The sequence below is a fragment of the Mustela putorius genome, unplaced genomic scaffold (genome assembly GCF_011764305.1).
Source record: "Mustela putorius furo isolate JIRA1106 unplaced genomic scaffold, ASM1176430v1.1 tig00000275_pilon_pilon_pilon, whole genome shotgun sequence".
Lineage (NCBI taxonomy): Eukaryota > Metazoa > Chordata > Mammalia > Carnivora > Mustelidae > Mustela > Mustela putorius.
Window position 1 is genome coordinate 22258663 of NW_025421341.1, and position 20712 is coordinate 22279374.

Here is a 20712-nt window from a genome sequence, read left to right on the forward strand (position 1 = left end):
GTAAAAACATGCATGAGAAGAATAAACACCAAATGCAGGATGATGGTTATGTTTATGGAGTGGGGAAGGAAGGGAAGAAAGGAATGGAATCCAGTGGGAATCACAGGAAGTTTCAACTATAGTTCTTTTTTTAAAAGCTCTGAAGAAGGTTTAATTATAATAACATATTATAATTAAGATTCAAGAAAAGTGGGTGGTAGTACAAAGATGTATCACCTATTAGTCATAAATTTAAATAAACCAAAAGCGATAAAGAGATAAAGAAAATGGAAGAAAATCCATATCAAAAGTCTTTGGGGGACGCCTGGGTGGCTCAGTGGGTTAAGCCTCTGCCTTTGGCTCAGGTCATGATCCCAGGGTCCTGGGATCGAGCCCCCGCATCGAGCTCTCTGCTCAGCAGGGAGCCTGCTTACTCCTCTCTCTCTGCCTGCCTCTCTGCCTACCTGTGATCTCTGTCTGTCAAATAAATAAAATATTTTTTTAAAGTCTTTGGCATTCTAAGTGCACCAGCAATCAAGGGATTACCCCTTTCCCACCGCCATCCACCCCACTTCCACCTCTTCCTCTACTACCACCACTGAAGATTCATTTTCTATAGACTCTAACCCAGTGGAAGCCAGTGGGAAGGCACATGGTTAATAATGAGATTAAGGGGAAGTCAGCTGGGACTCAAAGCATTCTTCCCCATTCCCACACACTCTGGGAATGTTCACGGTCAAATTTATAACCCCCAACACAGCTGGAGGCTCCTTCTCTGGTGAAAAGACCTTCCAATATTAACTTTGTGGGCCTCCAGTGAAGTCTGGCACACCTTTGGTGCACCTTATAATGAAACCCATTAATCTAGGGCTTCTCACAATATGTGCATTTAAATTACCCGGTGATCTTGATAAAATGCAGATTCTAGAGGCTCTGGGTGGCTCAGTCGGTTAAGTGTCTGCCTTAGGCTCAGATCATGATACCAGGGTCCTGCATTCTAGTACCATATCAGGCTCCCTGCCCAGCACAAGAGCCTGTTTCCCCCTCTCCCACTCTCTCTGCCTGTGTGCTCTCTCTCTCCCCTCTCCGTCAAATAAATAAATAAAATCTTTTTAAAAATGCAGATTCTAAATCTGTAGTTTTTAATGGGGACTTAAATTTTGCATTTCCAAAAAGTTCCCAGATGAAGCCAATGCTGGTGGTCCCTTCTGAGTAGCAAGGCGTTAGTGAACTTATCTTGCCCACATACTGAGTCTCCCTTTCGCTTCTTAAGAGTCTCATTCTTAAATATAAACAGACTGCTAGAGTATCCAGACTTTAGAGGATAGCCATTAGCATAAAACAAAGAGATTTAAATAAATGAGCATTAAAAATTACCCAAAGAAACATATTAAAGCAGAGAGCAGAAACAAACACACTATAACAGCTCAGAGAAATAGAAGATATTCCTGTCCATAAAACAAAGATAGAATAATATGAGGTTGGGTCAGTCATTAAAAAGGTCTTAGGAGGGTGCCTGGGTGGCTCAGTGGGTTAAGCCGCTGCCTTCGGCTCAGGTCACGATCTCAGGGTCCTGGGATCAAGTCCCATATCGGGCTCTCTGCTCAGCAGGGAGCCTGCTTCCCTCTCTCTCTCTCTGCCTGCCTCTCTCTCCATCTACTTGTGATCTCTCTCTGTCAAATAAATAAATAAAATCTTTAAAAAAAAAAAAAGGTCTTAGGAATTAAAGACAAAAAAGCTGAAACTTAAAATGGCTGAAGATAACGACAAGGAAAGAAATATCTCAGAAAAACAGGACAACAAAAACCAACAAACACTGGGTAGAGAGTTTCTGTTTTGCAGGATGAAATAAGTGGTTATACAACAATGTTAACATTCTTAACGCTACTGAATAGTAAACTTAAAAATGGCCAAGACAACAAATTTTGTGTTATGTATATTTTACCACAACTAAAAATAAAAATCAGGGGCACCCCACTGCCTCAGTCAGAAGAACGTGTAATTCTTAATCTTGGGGTCATGAGTTCAAGGCCCACATGGGATGTAGAGATTACTTAAATAAATACAACTTAATAAATCAAGCAAACAAACAAAAACCAAGAATAGGAAATAGAAGAGAAAATTAAAGAATCAATCCAAAAATGGAACTTCTAAATAAAAGACATTCCAGAAAGAGAACTAAAAATATAGAGAAAAAATTATCAAAAAATAATGAAAGAAAATTTCCTCCCAACCTGAAGTACACGAGTTTCCAGTTTGAATGAGTGGTCAGCACAAAATTCACAGCAAAACACATCATTATAAAATTTCCATCCAGTAGCCTAAAGAGAAAATTCTAATGCTTCCAGATATGGAGATACAACATACAAAGGATCAGGAATAGGAATAGGAATCAGACTTTTTAAATAGCACCCCTGGATGATTGAAGAAAATGGAGTAATACTTTCAAAATTATGAGGACAAAATTATTTTCAATTTGAAATCAATAACCACCTGTTAAAAAACAAAATTTAGGGGTGCTTGAGTGGCTCAGTCAGTTGAATGTCTGCCTACAGCTCAGGTCATGATCTCAGGGTCCTGGGTCTCGAGCCCCACATAAGACTCCTTGCTCAGTGGGGAGTCTGCTTCTCCTTCTCCCTCTGCCCTTCCCTCCAGCTCATCTGCACACCCTCTTTCTCTCTCTCAAATAAATAAATATTTTTTTTAAAAAAATGTAACCAAGTTAAGTTAATTTGAAGATCTAACTGGCTTTATTAAATGACTCATGAATCAGGTAACATCCCATCCAGTAGAGGGGAGTTCTGAAGGGCTACAGAAAAGTAAAAGTTTTTTGTTTGCTTTTTTAAGTAGGTTCCATGTCCAACGTGGGGCTTCAACTCATGGCCTTGAGATCAAGAGTCACATGATCTATACACTGAGCCAGCCAGGCAACCCAGGAAAGGTTTATAAAAGCAGGACACGGAAGTCAAAGAGAAAAAAATGGTTATTTCAGGTGATGTCACCTTCACTTGGGGATAAAGGGGTCTTAGTAGAGGATTAATTCATCTTCCTTTGGGGGATGGAGAGGGCCCATGAGATTGATAACCTTACTGGTGCTGACAAGAAAATTTCTGACTAATGGTTAAGACACCATTTCTGGAGGAGGCTGAAGGTATAATTTGATTAAGTATTAAGCCGAAGGTTGGTGAGTTGGCCTAAGCAACACCATTTTCAGTTTCTTTTTAACACAGTCCATCTATAGTCCAAGTGTTAGAATAAAGACATTTTCATATATGAGGGCACATGGCTAGCTCAGTCGGTAGAGCATGTGACCCTTGATCTCAGGGTCCTGAGTTAGAGCCACACTTTGGGTGTAGAGATTACTTTAAGGGGGGGGGTATTTTCAAATATGCAGATTCCACTAACACATCCATTAAGTCTCTTCCTTAGGAAGTTACTAGAGAAGATACTTTAGTAAAACAAGGAAGTAAACCAAGAAGGGAAGCCCCTGGATCCAGGAAGTGGGCAAAATGGCCCAGAAAAGCAGTAAGGAAAATCCCCAAAAGACAACTGTACAGCAAGTCTAGGGAGCAGTCAATCCAGATTGAAACAAGAGAAAGGAGGGATCTGGGACAAAGACTCCAGAGAAAAAGTGCAATTTATGTATTTGAATATATGGAAAATATTGCTAGACTTTGACCGGGTCTTAGAGCACTTGGGAGAGGGGATGGGCAGGCAACTGTAGATAATACAGAAAATCTACAAGTAAGAGAGAAAAAAGGCAATAATTAAGTCTAAAAAAATAAAGGGTTGTGTAAGTTAGTTGGCATGGTTGTAACGCACTTTGGGGCTTACTGGTAAGCAGCATTTGCACATGCGATAATTTAAATGCTGATTATTGGTTTCACCAAAAACCTTACGTAACTGCAGGAAGTCAACAGGTAATGCTTAAAATTAACAAATCGAGAATTAATATTACAAGCATTTGCTTCCATATATAGATCAAATCAGGAAGAACAGGTAAGAATTGAAGATACTGCCTTTACAAAGTAGGCCAGTGAACTGCTTTTTTCATTACAAGACATTTAGCTTATTTTTGCACGGGGTATGTGCATTATTTTAGTTCAATAAACATTAATCCTAAAATATTAGCATGTAAGAATCTGTTTTAAAGAGCTATCTGGGGGGGCACCTGGGTGGCTCAGTGGGTTAAGCCGCTGCCTTCGGCTCAGGTCATGATCTCAGGGTTCTGGGATCGAGTCCCGCATCGGGCTCTCTGCTCGGCAGGGAGCCTGCTTCCCTCTCTCTCTCTCTCTGCCTACCTCTCCATCTACTTGTGATTTCTCTCTGTCAAATAAAAAAATAAAATCTTTAAAAAAAAAGAGCTATCTGGGCCTTGATGACAGGGGCTAGTTTTTCTTCATGTTTTGGATTCTCCCACTCCCGCCTCAAGAGTAAATAGCAGAAAATAAATCAATGCACGCAGAAGAAACTCCGCTAAGTTTATTAGATTCTGCCTGGAGGGAAAATACGAAACAAGGTTCACAAGGTGCGGACTCCGCACCTTCAGGTATGAAGGTATGTCTCTGGCAGAGGTACTGAAAAGCAAGGGTACCAAAGACAGAAATCAAATCATGTTCGTCGCACCCAGAGGCAACTCCCCAGGCACAGAGTGGAGGCATGACGAACCCAGGGAGGCCTATTCACCTAGGTGACTTACTGCTTTCCTGCGTTGCTCCTTTAACTATTTGTAGTTCTATAACTGAGAGTGGTTTTGTTTCCTTTACCAGACTATAAGCTCCACGAGGGCAGGATGTCGTCAGTATCATTCTCCACTGCACTCCCAGCACAGAGCATGAGCCCGCTAAATATTTGTTGGAGAAATGAATTCGTGATGGTACCGCTAGACAGCTATCAGTGTGGCATGAGTAAGGGGCACACGGACAAGCTGAGAGCCAAGGAGCCGGCTGGGAGAGGACAAGGGCGGGCTTCTCGCAGCGTCTCTGAAATGACACGACCGGAAGGGTGGAGCTTGACCTCTGCGACAAGCGGGAGGGAGGGGCTGGACAGTGAGGCAGGCATCGGAGAATGACAGCCAACAAGGAGACAAACTTGCAGGAGAGGGGCCTGAGGGGTGGAGGGGCTCTGCGAGAAAGTGAAATGGACCCAGGGTAGGGGTGGGGGTCGCGCATGCGCCAGCCCAGCCTCCCCGACGCCCCTGCGTGCGCGTGCACGAGGGGTCGAAGCGGAAATGGCGCCGCGGGGCCGCGCGTCCGGGCAGCGAGCGGAAGTGGGTGTGAGAGCGGAAGTGGCCGGCTGGAGCCGGGGGCTGGGCGGGGACCGGGCTTGTCGGTGAGGCGGCAGCGGCGGCGGCGGCGGCGGCTCGGCAGGCGGGTTCAGGCTTCGGGGGCCAGGTCGGTCGGGTGGGTGGGTGTCTCCACAGCGAGTGCGTGCGAGGGCGAGCGCGCGTCTTCCCCTTCTCCCCCCACCCTGGTCCCTCTTCCCTTTCCCCTGACCTCCTACCCCACCCAACCCCCCTCTTTCACGGGGCAGCAGGGCCGCTCCCTCAAGTCCTTTCCTCCCTTACCCACCCTCACCCTCCCTTGTTTCTCCTTCCCCTGCCCGGGGCAGCCGCCGCCATGATCCTGCTGGAGGTGAACAACCGCATCATCGAGGAGACGCTCGCGCTCAAGTTCGAGAACGCGGCCGCCGGGTGAGCGCGCGCTTGGGGCCGGTGGGTGGCGGGGGAGGCAGAGTTGACCCCCGCTGGTCCTCAGTGTCGTTCAGTCCTCCAGACTTGAAGGGATGAGGTGGGAGACCTGGCCGGGTGTGGGGACGGACCCGGCCGGGTAAACGTGGGAGGCTACTGGGCGCGGTGGGGTGAGGGGCAGAGATGCGTGGGGAGAGGCTCGGAGGAAGGATGCGGAAGCGGCGAGTGGACCGGAGCGCGCGTGCCAAAGGGCAGGAGACCTGTGGGACGTGAGGGCAGCTGAGGCCGGAACTCCAGGAGGATCCCATTGCCTTCTGGAGGGAGCAGAGGATCCCTTCCCTCTGTATTCCCCGTCATTGTTCTGAACCCCAAGAAAGCCTGTTTGGGATTGGGTTGGAAGGAGTTTTCAGGAATTTCCAGGACCAGAGGAGGGAAGTAGATGCAGGCCCAGATCCCCACCAGCCTTCTCCCTCTCCAGCCCCACCCCCACCTCTTCATCTAAAGATGCTGGAGGCTAGACTGAAAGCACACCCAGTCTTGCAGCTCGGAAAAACGCGACTGGTCTGGTTTCCCTTCCCCGAAACCTGCTGTAAGACACTCTGGCCATTTTGTTAGTATATTTCTCAAGCAAAGCTAAGTCTCCCCATCCACACCCTTCCTTATCTCTCTCCTGAGGTTATAATTCTTTCTCCACCCTTTTATCTTTTAAACTCTTATACAAGACCCCTGGTCTGTGATTTTTAATGTGGTAATCCTGGCCCAGGTACACATTTACAAGCATCCAAAGTCTATAAAGTTCTCAGATAACCTTTATTTACCATTGCCCTTTTTAAAGGTAGGTTAGCACATATTTCCAAGGCTGCCTTCTCTGTGAAACACAAGAATCGGTAGAAAACAACCTCCTACCCCAAAGCTGCTTTGCTTTTCTGATATTTAAAATGTGAGCCAGGGACCTGGTTTTAGCTTCTAATTTTTGGTGACCTGTAGCCAGTCCCTTTGCCTCGTTTCTCCATTGCGAGGCTGGGGCTTTGCCTCTTGGTTGCACAGCTTAGGAAATGAATGCAAACTTTCTGGTGAACTGGGAACTAGTCATAGGAAAGTCACTGCTTGGAGATCTACAGAGGGGAAAGGATTGGTGCAGGGGAACTTCTAAGTGCTCATAATGAACTTGTGGTTTGGAGGCATTAAATAAAAATACTTCTAACCTACTGCCTGAATTGAACATATTTTGTCTCCGATCTCTTTTATAAGGACACAGATGTTAATCTGTAAAGTAAAGCATGGTTTTCGTTGAAGTAAGGCTTACAAGAAGCCTGTTTCCTGCTTGCAGTTGCTTATATTTTAAGCTAACTTACTTCTTCAGTCTCACTTACCAGTCCCTTTGCTTTTTAAATGTGTGAGTGAATCAGCTCAGAGTCTTATTTTGGGTGCTTGCTGGGTACTTTTTTTTGAGCAGTGTAGCATAGAGGAGGAAGTTAAATTAACTTCTGCATTTTCATAGCTGAACCTGTTAAGTGCCTTCTCGAGTCCAGACTAGCAAAGAATGAGACCTGGGTGGTTATAAGCTGATCTACAAGATAAATGTCTGTTCATTTTCAAGTAGAAGCATGCCTTGTAGTGTAGAAGTATATTCATATCTATTTGTGATTCCAAATAAAGCCCATCATCCGGAACAACAGCTCTTTAACTTTTAGAAAATTAAATCTTACAAAGTACTGTTTCAGAGGAATTAAAATAAGCACTCAAGTCTGGAAGCGTAAGTTAGAACTTCTAGGACATTTCTTAACAAATATATGTTACAGCAATGTTGGTTATTGGGCAGGGCAGCAAGTTTCGGCTTTTACTGTGGCTGTCTTCCCTTTGAAGTGTGACTTTAAGTAAGGGGACTCAAAACATACTCTGCTGAAAAGCTCTCTGAAAATCTTTGAAGAGACCCTGATAGCAGGCCTGGAGGTAGGTGGGATTGCAGATCCCACCCATCAGAAACTGGCTTCTAGGCCTGCTGTGAGTTTCCAGGCATACAACGTGAGGCAGCAGTGAAGTAGTTAACGGATTTATTGAGGCACATGCCTACTACACTAAAACTTCCAGCAAAAAATGACTAGTGTGATAATCACAAACATTTATAGGATTCTACCAGTGCTCAGCACCAAGCAGAAACAGCGAAAGGAAGCCCTTCTGAGAGAGTCTATTGGCAAAAGTTACAGAGGAGCTAAAGGGTGAGGTGTGTGCCAGCCGAGATGGCAGAGAGACATTAATGAAGGGGAGTAGCTTGGAGGAGAAATCCTGGGAATTGGAAAGGCTTTGCCAGTGCGCGAACCTGCGGGGAGAGGGCAGCTGCCCCGGACTTTACGCTTCTCAGAGCAAACCTGTTGGGGGAAATCACGGTTCTGAGCAGCCTCTTCCAGAGTAAATCTCATAGCTCTGTGGTGTCCAGTATAATAGCCAGTGGCTACATGTAGCTAGTTAAGTTTAAAGAAGAAAGTAAAATAAAACTAAAATCCAGTTCCTCACACCAGGCACGATTCTAGTGCTCAGTTGCCACATGTTTCTGGTAGTGGCTATATTTGGACAGGACACATGTAGATCATTTGCATTATTGCAGAAAGTTCTGTTGAACAGCACTAGCACTGTTGCAGCTACTGAAAATGCAAGCGTGAGATAGTTTTAAAAATAGTTTTGTGGTATATGCTTCAGAATACAGTTGCAATAATTTTCCTCCTGAGGGTTTTTTGTTTTTTTAAATGACACCTCAGACCATCCTGCTGAATCCTCTTGTCTGTGACATCCTACTAAGAGTCTAAACTTCTTTTGGGTAAACAGTTATCAAAACTGTTGAACATTTAGGCATGATCACCTTTTAATTTGGAGGCAGTTCGGACAAAGCCTAAGATTCATTCCCAACAAATTGCTTTTTATTGTTTTCCTACCACACTCCTGGGAAAATGGCTTATTGGAACGGTTCATATATCATCACAAAATGGTAATTATTGGTAAATTGTCTCATTAACAGCCTACATGCTAAGAGAATATGCTGATTAAGAAGCTGCGCTCGGCACTACCAATAAACTCGCACAGGTCTTGTCAACAGCATTGCCTTTTCATTTAGGAATTCTTACCCAGATGCCCAATTAAGACAGATGTAATCGGGCAAATTAATTTAATTTTTTTGTTACTGTGTACACTACAAGAACCTCAGCCTTAGAAGGTAGCCCATGAACTTAGAGCCTGGAGTCCAGAATTGAGGAAATGCTGTCACATGCGAATTGCTGTTGCTTTTAAGTGCATGCTGGCTTCTTGCCACAGCTCTGCATGTTGTGGGGGCTCTGTGGTTATGTGAGGGGGAGTGAAGCTCAGTAAGCAAGAGGTGCCAGTTGGGGTGGGCAAGGACTGTGGGAGGAGAAATTTGAGAAAGGAATAAATTAAATCTTGCTGATACCTTGTTCTCATTCCTAAATATGCTGCATGTGTCCTCAGGGAGACTGGTTTGAAGTGATTTGGAATTGGGACATTGTTCAAGAAGCATCTAGAAGAAATGGAACGGTCTGGTTGGTCTTTGTACAGGTAGTTACAGTTGTATAGGCTGTCTGCCTTCTGACCTTGGCACCACTTTGTGCGTGAAGCCCCAGAGCTACACTCCACGAAACGGATGACTCCTTAAGGGCAGGGCCTATCACTTTGGTCATCTTTCTTTCCCAGCATCCTCATGTGTATATGGTTAGCTCAGGAACTAATTTCTTGAAGGAATGGATGAAGCCAGGTGGAATGAATCTTAATTTCTTTAGGTGCTTAATTTATCACTATTCTGATATTGCATGAATCAGCTTTTTAAAAAATCACTTTTTTTTTTTTTACAAGAGATTTTATTTATTTATTTGACAGAAAGATCACAGGTAGGCAGAGAGGCAGGCAGAGAGAGAGGAGTAAGCAGGCTCCCTGCTGAACAGAGAGTGTGATGTAGAGGCTCGATCCCAGGACTCTGGGATCATGACCTGAGCCGAAGGCAGAGGCTTTAACCCACTGAGCCACCCAGGCGCCCCATGAATTAGCTTTTAGATCATCTTTGTTCTCCATAGTTTGAGTCTGGCTTAGCAGAGAGTAGGGACCACATTTTTTAGTCTTTGCTCGAATAGGTTGATGGGAGCCCTATAGGGGAATTAACCGCAGAGTGATCAAAAACTTTTGGTGAGATAGCAGAATTCAGTAATTTTTCATTCAGCTCATAGAAGGAGAAAATAGAAGAGGCACGTAAGTTCCCAAATGGGGAATTGGATGCATTCAGGAGTAAAAACTCCGAAATCCTTAATGAGAAAAGAGGATTGGAAAATACAGTTGTCAGGAGTTCTTTATTGATTGGTGACATTCTAGAAACTTCCTTGGGAAAAGAAGAGAAGAAAAATTTTCCTAACGATTTTAAGAATAACTTTCAAAACCCATCTGAGTAAATTGAATATATTTTAGTGTTCCATGCTATACAGTCAGTAACCCTGAGGACTTATCTAGCTGGTTTGTTCTAGGATTCTGGACATTACAGCACTGATACTCATGGGGTTCTCCTTGTAGTGCTGACCAGTTCCTGATTCTGGGAGTTAGCATAATCGCACAACTTCTCCCAGCTGTGACTTCAAAGTCTGGTGTTTTCTGACTCCACCTAAAAGAAAAACTAATTCATCAATCACTGTCTGTGATATTAGACACTGTGCTCTAAGCTTTAATAACATAACTTCATTTGATTTCTGAATGTGCCTATGTGACAGCAGTTCCCATTTACAGTTGAGAAAACAAGGGCTTTGGGGAGCTATGGAGAGAGTAGACGTAATGCATTAAGCACTGTGCGGATACCCTTCACTGATGACTTCTAACCTTACGATGGGTCACACACAGAACATGGTATTTGTGTGGCACATTTGAGTGAATAGTCTAGCCTAGAGATCCTGCTATTGGACTGCCCTGAGAGCTGTGAGGATCATTATCTCAGCCTGTCTGTAACTTAGTCACAAGACACTGGTTGGGAAACTGTCCTGTAAACATGTCATCTCAATTAGTCTTCACAACAACATTTTAATCTTCATTTTCTAGAAAAGGAACCTGAGGCTCAGCAGTATCTGAGCAACATTGAGTGTGGTTTATAGCCAGTAAGTGACAGGACTTGAGCTGAATAGTCAACTCTGAAGAACTTGATTTTGTGCTTAAACTCATTCCCAGCATCTGAAACTTTAGCAGATGGTAAAATAACAACAACAAAAAATACTTAATCCATTTATCTTTTCGTATTGTTAAAGTGGTACACTTTCCCCTGGCCCAGTCTTATTCCCCTCTAGCTCCAGGGTTTTAAAGTAAGTAACAAACACCTGGTCTTGGAATTGACACATCCTGTTTGGTATATTTCACTCTTGATCTGGTCTCTTTGTTGGGCACAGAGTTTGTAACTCCTACCTGATCTCCAGAAGACTCCTTTGGCCAAATGCATTCCTCTACAGCCTGTCTTCTCTATAACCTACTGTGCAGCCATACAACGTAAACTAAAGTATTAATGGTGGTGATTTGACAAATATTCCCAAGTCAGGCAACAAACCTTTTAGTATAGCTCTTCCTAAGCATCTTCTCCCAATGGGGATTTGTCCTTAGAGAACTTGACAACCTAGAGAAATTCAGAATTTCAGTTAAAATGTTTATAGATTGGGAGGGATGGGGCTGGGTATCTCAGTTGGTTAAGCATCCAGCTCTTGATCTTCACTCAGTTGTGACCTCAAGGTCATGCATTTAGGCTCTGCATTGGACTTCACGTTGGGCATGGAGCCTACTTTTAAAAATTTTTTTCTTTCAATGTTAACAGCTTAGAACCCTAAGGCTTTTTTATTTATACCTAATTTTTCTCCATCTTTGATGGAGTAGGAGAATGAAGAGCTCACTCCTTCCTTGGCTGAGTTAAAGCCTAAGGATTAAAAAAAAAAAAAAAAAGAAAACCCAAAACCCAGCCACCTACTAAGTGACGCCATGTGGACTTTCACAAGCCTCCACCCTGACGTTTTGGCATAGCCATCCTTCCCAGGGGAAACAGACTTCGGTGCTTCCTGCCATTGTGCAGCCTCTTCATGGTTCGTGCAAGTGAGCCTTAGATGAATGTTTATTCTGCTTCTTGCTTTGCTCTTGCTTTTTAGAGGTTGAGGAATTGTGGTTGGCCATTCATTGTCTTTGTCTCCTGGCTGTAGTTTCAGACAAAAGGTCAGAAGCAATGAAAGGTTTCATGTCGCTCTTTTCATTATATTCTGAACTCACTGATTCTCCATAAACCCATTCAGTGCTTTGATTCTTAGAGTCTCCCGGACTGATTTTCCTAAACCATGCACGGATGGCTGTGCAGGAGTAGAGTGGAATCTGTATGTGACTTGTATCCGTTGATTTTTCAGCAGGGCTAGCACTTCATAAAAACCAGTTTCCTGGAAGAGTAACTGTGTAGCATCTGCAGCACTTTTTAACATGCATACACCACCCTGTGTATTCCATTATTTCCCAGCAACCCGAGAGGGTGGCTCAGTTGTGGTTCCCTTTACAGGTAAGGGAGCGGAGGTAGTATAAAAAAGATGTACTTGATGGTGAGGTCTTGAGCAAATTAGGCAAGGATAAATGTGGAAATGTGTGTGTCTTGTTTGTTGGTCCATAAAACAAAGTGGAATCATTGGAGTCCTAGGTCATTAGAGATAAAACCGTGGAGTCTTATTTTGTTTCCTACCATTGGGCTTTGAGGAGAAGTGGGGAAATCCCATAACGTTGCTTTCATGGGAGGTTAATTGACCATTATTGTTTATAGCTAGGATGTATGTCATGCCTTCTAGGTAATAACTCAGCAGCATTTATCAAGTGGAAGTTTCTGTACCAGGCTGAGCTGGGCGCTGCACAGAAAGTATCAGGCCATCGGTGTTGCCTTCCAGGATGAGTAGTTTGTATCTGTTCTCTTGCTTTATCTTTAGCAGTTCAGTGAGGTTGTATTCTCCAATTTTATAGATGAATTAAGATGTGAGAAATTCAGGCGTGCAGGTGTTAATTGGTCTGAAAACATGGTCATGATGAAAAGCTAAAGCTGGAACCTTGGTGTCTTGACTGTCCCCAGCGATTTTGCAGTGTTATTTTGTGCTCCGCTTTCTATGTAAGTGCAGTGCAGGAATTTCAAAACAAAACTAGGGTAGAACCAGTCCGAGAGGGCTTCATGAAGGAGAGTGGTGAGAACTTTGGTGACGTTAAGGGAGAGGGAAAGACGTGTAGGAAGAGTTACAGATTGTCTTTGAAATGGTATAGAACTTCCTGTTTTGTTTTATTGCCTGGAATTATCCCTTCTTTAGTGGATTAAAACCATTCTGCATTCTGTTTAGCAGAATGTACTACCTCCATGTCCGTCACTACTGTCCTGTGAGAGAGACATTGATCAAAAGATGGCATTTTATAGTTCACATATGCAGACATACATATCATAGTCTTAAGGAATTCTGAACTAAGCACCAGCTATAGCAGAGATTTGACAGCAGCTAGAAAACAAAAACTGTCTGTCCTGCAGCTTTTCTGTGTCCTCTTAAGGAAGCCCAAAGGTTCAGGTACATGAGAAAATGAGTTGCAGTCTCAGGTCAGCAGTAAGCATAAGACTGGTCCTGAATGCTCCAATCTGGAACAGAGCTCAGGAGTCTGCAAGTCCCCTTGGGGGCAAGCAGCAGTACAGCTATCTTTATTGATGGACTGTTCTTTTGTTTTGCAGTAACAAGCCAGAAGCAGTAGAAGTAACATTTGCAGGTAAGTGTCCTTACTTCATCCCTTTTAAGGCACAATATAAAAATAGAAAACTCATTCCTAAAATACATTTGGAGATTTGGATTACTGTCCCTTGATTGTCAAGTCTTCTCAAGGTCTTTGTTTTAGATGATCATTTTGTGGATTTATGGAGCTATGTGAAGTTACTTGCTGATATCTTAAAAGTTGGGGCTTAATGTTGTGTTATAAACTTCAGTTTAACTTGGAAATATTAAATTACTGCCTTCAAGTAGCCTTCATCTCAATTTGCCTAGCACTAGAGTAGTGGGGAAACATGGATAATACTAGAGGCCTGTTCAACAAGTCAGAGAGAGGTTACTGTTTTCTAGTCCCTATAAAAAATTAGCTGTTGATACTACTCACTTGCTTTGTGGACTTTAAGGAGTTAAACAATCACCCTCTGTAAAGTGAGGGTACCTGACTAGATTTTGGAAAACTTTTTGCAGCTCTGAAGTGCTGTGATTGGAGACCAGGCACCATCCTTGTCCCCTCCCACTAACCAGCAATGCCAGATCTCCCTAAAGCGATGGCCCTCAGCACCTGGTTTCAGGAACTACCCAGGGTTAAGTCCTCTCTGTACTGCAGGAAGATAGAAGCCAAAGAGAGGGGGGCCTGGATATAAATTAGAAGAAACTTAAGAAATAACCAAATGCAATGTGGGGGCCTTGTTTGGATCTAATTCAAATAACATGACAGTATTTTAAAACTTTTTTTTTTTTTTTTTTTTTGAGGCAGAATATTTGAACACTAGACTGGATATTTGACATTAAGAAGCTATTCTTAAATGTTTAGTCATGGCAGTGGTATTGTAGCTGTGTTGGTGTTTTTGTTGTTTTTTTTTTTTTTTTTTAATTCTTCCTTATCATCTGGAGATGCATTCTGAAATATTTATGGATGAAATGATGTGATGTCTCAGATTTACTTTAGAATAAATCATTGGGGGGGGACATCTAAATGAAAGATTGGCCATGTGTTGATAATTGTTGAAGTCATATGGAGCAGGCTAGGAGTCTATTCTATGTTCTATTATAGCTTCTTTAAAATATATCACAACAAAAGCTTTTTAAAAATATATATATATATATATTTTCAGCACCAAGCTGTAACAAAGGTAAGAATAGCTTTGTAATTTTAGAAGAGAACAAAGAGATCAGTACTTGACAGTTCTGTCCCAGTGTTTTTGCTGACTTTCTGTATGGATTTAAACATACACCTGCTTCCAAGGAAGACCTCCTTGTGGCCTGTAAGAAGGTAGGCAGTCACCTTGAGATCTAATCTCCCATTTCCAAGTTAAGCAGGTTTTTTTACATTCCCTCATAGATTTCGATGGAGTCCTCTATCATATTTCAAATCCTAATGGAGATAAAACAAAAGTGATGGTCAGTATTTCTTTGAAATTCTACAAGGAACTTCAGGCACATGGTGCTGATGAGGTATGTTCCATGTCATTTTCCTTGGGTCTCTTGTTTCCTCTTCACCTTACTGGCAGCTTGCCACTCCTAGAAGGTCTGTGGCAGTGACCACTCTGGACGGCTTGCTCACCTAACCAGGGACTCTCGACCCATATTACAGAGAAGGGTGTTTTTCAGAAAAAGCTTTGACTCTTTGCTTGTTGTTTATTACTCTAGAAAAATAAAGATGTTCCCTAACCAATGAAACCCAAAACAACTTTAGTTCCCAAAATATGCACCAAACAATACGTTCTTAGACCAGTAAAAAAAAAATAGCTGTCACAGGGCACCTGGGGGGCTTAGTTGGTTAAGCATCCACCTCTTGATCTCAGCTCAGGTCTTGATCTCAGGGTCATGAGTTCAAGCCCCACATTGGGCTCCACGTTGTGTAGCCTACTTTAAAAATAGCTATCTTGGGCGCCTGGGTGGCTCAGTTGGTAAAGCAACTGCCTTCGGCCCAGGTCATGATTCCAGGATCCTGGGATTGAGCCTGCTTCTCCCTCTGCTGCCACTCCCCTTGCTTGTGCTCTCTCTTTCTCTGTCAAATAAATAAATAAAATCTTTTAAAAAAAAAAAAAAAGCTGTCTCAAGACTGAGATGGGTTCCATTCTATTTCTGTAATATTGTGAAGTAGGTATATAGCTCTGGCCTTTAAAGTTTATGGTCTTAATTTCTCATTCTGGAAATTTAGGTACAAATCTACCCTTTAAATTTTTTGATTTAAACTTCCTTAGAGCTGGCTGCTTCAAGTTTCTCTTCTTCCTTATAACTACCATAGGGGAGATAAGAAAGGTTGTCCATGCATTTTGAAATTCTTGGTGGCCATGCCTTGTTTCACTAGCTTCTTTCTATAGCTTAAGTAGCAGGTTTGGTTCCTGTTGAACTGTATTTGCTCTGGGGAGAGCCATTTATGGAAGAAAGAAAATGCTGTTACACCAGTGTGCATACGTTGTGGTTGGGTCTCAAAGCAGGAAGTATGACTCAGTTCCTGAATCAGTTTTCAGATATCTTTTAGTTTTAACAAGCTAGGTTCTCCTTAATCTGGTGAATGAAGATATGGTCATTTCTATTTTTTTTCTGATTAAGAGCTTTTGAAATAGTTAAAATTTATGCAAGAAAAGGCTGTTTGAGAAAAAAGATCAAAATCTATCTCAGTAATATTTTGGTATAAAAACTAAAATTGATATTAAACAACTGTGATCCCAAGGCCAAAAGCAGTCATTTCTTTTAGTTATTCCTATGCAGTTGATCTGTCCCAGAAATTCAGGGGAAGAGCCAAAACCTTTTCTGAATTGCCTATTCAAGGGAAGAGGAAGAGTCTAGAGAATTTGTATTCGGGGTGATTTTACCTGAAAGAAAAGATTCTGGAGGAAGACCCAGTCTCATAAAACATAAGGATCATTCTAGAAAAGTAGCCAACTCCTCTCTTTACCAGATTAAAACCAAAAGGGAACAAGTGACTATTATAAAGTGGCCCCACTTCTGATTTACCATAAAATGACAACCTGAAAAGAATTGTTAAAGCTTTGAACAGACAACTCAAAATTGTGTAATCGTTCTCCGCAAATAGTCCTCTCTTTTTAAGATGCAGGCCCAATGATAGTAATCTTTGGAAGGGAAAGAAAGCGTTAGAGATCGATTTCTTAAATCTCCTTTCCAGTCTGTGCCTTCTGCACTCTGGAACTCCCCAACACAGTGCTATTCTGGTAGCTCCCACAGGGTCAGAGAACCAACCCCACCCGCCCACGTAGGTGGAACAAGTAACACTCAGAGCTTTGGAGCAGAGTGCCTGGTGCATGGCTCTCTGGGTTGGTTAAACAGTGACCAGCCTGCGATAACCAGAGGAAACTTGCTGCTTTGCCCAGGCCCTTTTTCAAGGCAGAAAGCCTCTGCTGCTAGGGCGGGAAGGTCTGATGGTGAGGACCGATGGGCTCCACCCATCTCCTGGTGTCAGATTGGAAGAGGGGGCACTCGGTGGAAAATGAATCATGGTTAAAAGTGCAGGTGAAATCAACAGGGAAGCATTGGCTGGTTTTGCAAAGTGGAAGGAGCAGAGGAGTGAAACGGTGTAAGTTTGGCTCTTAGATCTCAGAATATTAAGCTTGGAGTTAAACTAACTCTTCAGAGCTATATTTTTTTCTCCCACAATCTAATTTCCCCTTCCTCCAAGTACCCACAGTCCACCCGGTGCAGTACTGTAGTTCAGAGACCACATGCTAGTTCAAATTCTGCTGGAATGTGCCCATTATTCTTCCCGCCACCTCAGAACTTTAGAAGTGGTATGTAGGACACCTGAAGGTGAGATCTCTCTGTGCCACCAACAAACTCTGTGACCTTAACCTCTCCCTTTAGTTCCTCTTCTGTAAAAGAGACAACCCTATAGCGGCATTATGGTCACCAGATCGGAACTGCGGGTGACATTACTTGTTGTTTGCCTGTATATGAACCAGTGTGCCCACACAGTCAGAACTGAGGCCTGTTCTCTTTCCATCGTATGATATATAGATAGAGAATTTCTTCCCACTGTAGGAAAGTGGTGACATAAATGTGTGGAATATTAAAGAGTATTTAAGAACAGGAAGCAAAGAACTTCCCTGCGTGATAATTTTTTCAAATAGGCCATACGTGGTTTGCTGCTGCATATTTATTTATTTATTTATTTATTTATTTATTTTTGAATACCTAGAGGGTGCGTTGAAAGTAAGATTAGAAGAAAACCTCAGAATTCACTTGGCTCTGTTTACTCCCAATCCCCATACGCAGGCATGAGTGGGCTCAGGGCCTGCTCGCATGGGGCTCCCCTCTCGGCTGCCTACACTTGGCGCTGCTTTTCTCTGGCTGATGGAGTCCTGTAAAACCTGCATGTGTAACTCCTACAATTAAAACAAAAGTTCATGCTTTTGTTCACTTTTAATTTGGTAACTTGTCATTGATGAAGTATCCTTTTTTTTTTTGGTATCCTAGAAAATTACAGAGGATCGTGAGTATGTTTGTGGTGAGGTAGTGTTGAGAAATTGACTAAGTATCTACAGACAAAGCTCGGTAGCCTGTTGTACTGCTGTCACATATATTGGCCTCTGTTTTCCCTTGTAGAATAGCAACGACACCTTCCCTCCCTAAGTGTGTTTTCAGTGAGGGTTAAGAATAAACCATGTCTGTTTTGCCTCTTAAACATATAAATACTACTAAATACCAAAAATGTGACTAAGTTCTGACGGCTCTAATGTTTACGTTTTTCTATCCTCAGATAGCTGCTTTTTTACTGCTTACCATAGCCTGTATAACATTTAAATCTGAACTGGTCCTTCCAGAAGGTTTTTGTTTCTCAAACTGTCAGCCTAGGAGCAGTTTGTACCAGGTGAAGCAGTCACTCTGACAGAGAAACAGGAAGGTGTATAAAGGGCTCTTGTTTTATCATTTACTCCCCAAAGCTGGAGAGGAGCCAGTAGCAAGTATTTCAGGGTATAGGCAGGCATTTAGAGAGTACAGCCTTCTGTGGACCAACCAATATAAATAAATGGCTATGTGGTTCAGTGATCTCTTGTCTTTTGTCATAAAACCGATGAGCTAAATAATTTTAAGGCTTTCAAGATAAGCAGGCTGACTGGAATCTGTTCCCAGCAATTCTGCCTTTATCTCTTTACTCATCTGGGTTACTGGTTCGGCCTGTACTTGGTTGATAACTAACATAATCTATTCTCACTTGGGTTTGGCATCCTTTTGCATTCTTGAAAACAAAAGTGATTGTGTGTGATACATGGTCGGGAGGAGAATGGAGAACGTAAAACAGGTGTGACCAACTCCTAAAAGTTGAAAGATGAGCCTGGATTGAGAAACAGATACTAGATTAACCTTCTGGATTTTTTTTATTTTAACAAGGTTTTGGTTTTTCTGTTTTGTTTCTAAGATTTTATTTATTTATTTGAAAGCGAGAGAAAGAGCATGAGTAGGAGGGAGAGGGAGAAACAGGACCCCCCCCCCCCAGCTGAACAGGGAGCCTGGTGAGGGGCTCGATCCTAGGACCCTGAGATCGTGAACTGAGCTGAAGGCAGGTGCTTAACCAGCTGAGCCACCCAAGTGCCCCTAACCTTTTGGATTTAATCTTCACTCCGTGAGTGACTGGCTTGGTAGCTCAGATATATCTGCTTCCCCTTATATATCCAGTGTCCCATCCACCAAATGAAAAATTCTGATTTAGAAGGAGCTTGGCAAATATAGTGCTTTAAAAATAATGACATTATCATGACATTTGGATTAACATTTGTTTTTGTATTTTCTAGTTATTAAAGAGGGTGTACGGGAGCTTCTTGGTAAATCCCGAATCAGGTATGTAGTAATGCAACTAACTGTGGGGTGACATGGATAGAGATCTGTCCTGTTTGTACTCTGCTTTTTTTTAACCAAAGCATTTCATTTAAATACTGTGCATTCTACAAATATTTCTGCCTGAGCCCAGTTCGCACTTCAACTCTCTCCGTAAAAATAGCTTGTAAGGGACTTTGCTTTGTCCAGTAATGGTACGTAGTGTGGTTTGCAAAACTGATGTGGGTCATTTTTAGTGTTTATGTGGTGGAGCCAAGTGACTTAGAACCAGTGGGCCCCTTTTGTTTGCTCATGGTGATTAAATGCCTTTGAGACTGAGCAAACATTGGTTTTTACCCCAGCCCCTAATAACACCATTTTCTGTACTCTGCACTTTTGGAGAAGGAAACATAACTGTTCTCACATTTTCCAGAAACAGAAATTTCAGTCCCTCCTTTTAATCTATTCTTTTTAATAAAGAATAAATAGCCTCTTCACAGCCAGAGGAATTGAAAAGCACCATGGCCTTCCTTGATTACAACAGCTATGTTCCTGCTGTTTTACAGGAAATTTAAAGCAGAAAAACTGAACAGTATTTTCATCCTCGTGAATAAGTGCTGGGCTCAGATTCTGCATTTAGCTGGGCCCCCTGATGAGGACCAAGTAGTTAAGTTCTTTTGAACATATTACTCACATTTTGTTCCTGTGGTACTTCGATTAGCAAATTGTTCTAAGGAGAGTTCATCTGTCTATTCACAGCTGTTATTTTCACTAGCTTATTTCCTTCCCCAGCCTCTGTGTGGTTTTTGTTTGCTTATTTTCATTTTTATAATGTGACATGCCTCACCAGTCCCAATAAAAGACCCTCCCCGGTCAGTCCCAATAGAAGACCTTCCCAGTCTTCTGTATGCTGTGGAAACAAAATACCAAATACAGAATGATATCTTTGGGATATAACTTGTTACTAGGGATACTGTGGGTGGGAGCATTGACTACAGTCCATAAGGAATACTGGAATGTTTTCATCCCCAAATAGATGGTAGAAATATATCAAGAAATAAAAACAAAAAAAACCAAACAAACAAAATAACACTGTAGGCTTTAAGGGGATTCAAGGAATTTTAGAGAGAGAAGAAGAAAGAAAGGAAGACAGAAGCAGAACTAGACTAGAAAAAATCGTGTTGGAACTCATGGGCATGCTTGACATAGCTCAGATCCTACAGTCTCCCAGAACCACTGGAGTGTAACACAGAACTAATGTTTCTGTCCCTGAGCCTTTTCTTCTGCTTCCTGCTAAAAGCGCAGGCCATTGCGAGATTGCAGACCTTGTGTTCATACAAGTGCAAAGTATAAATACATGTGAAAGTGATGTGTCTCCTCTTTTTCTGTGGGTTTATATAGGCAAGTTTGGGAGTCTTACCAGGCTCTACTAGATTTTTCCTTTTAATCTGTCCTCAGTATGTTCCTTTTCATCATATGAAAGCCTTACTT

At 42.5% G+C, this 20712-nt stretch overlaps 1 protein-coding gene across 1 annotated transcript in view; it reads left to right on the forward strand.

Moving 5' to 3' along the window:
* Positions 1–5226: 5226 nt before the first annotated feature.
* The window catches only part of ARPC2 (actin related protein 2/3 complex subunit 2), a 29193-nt gene continuing 13707 nt past the window's right edge, over positions 5227–20712 (forward strand). Inside the window, exons 1-5 of the mRNA XM_045078737.1 lie at positions 5227–5372; positions 5590–5671; positions 13416–13450; positions 14789–14901; positions 19200–19245. Coding sequence (XP_044934672.1) covers positions 5598–5671; positions 13416–13450; positions 14789–14901; positions 19200–19245 — 268 coding nt within the window. The 5' untranslated portion in view covers positions 5227–5372; positions 5590–5597. The remainder of the gene's footprint in view (positions 5373–5589; positions 5672–13415; positions 13451–14788; positions 14902–19199; positions 19246–20712) is intronic.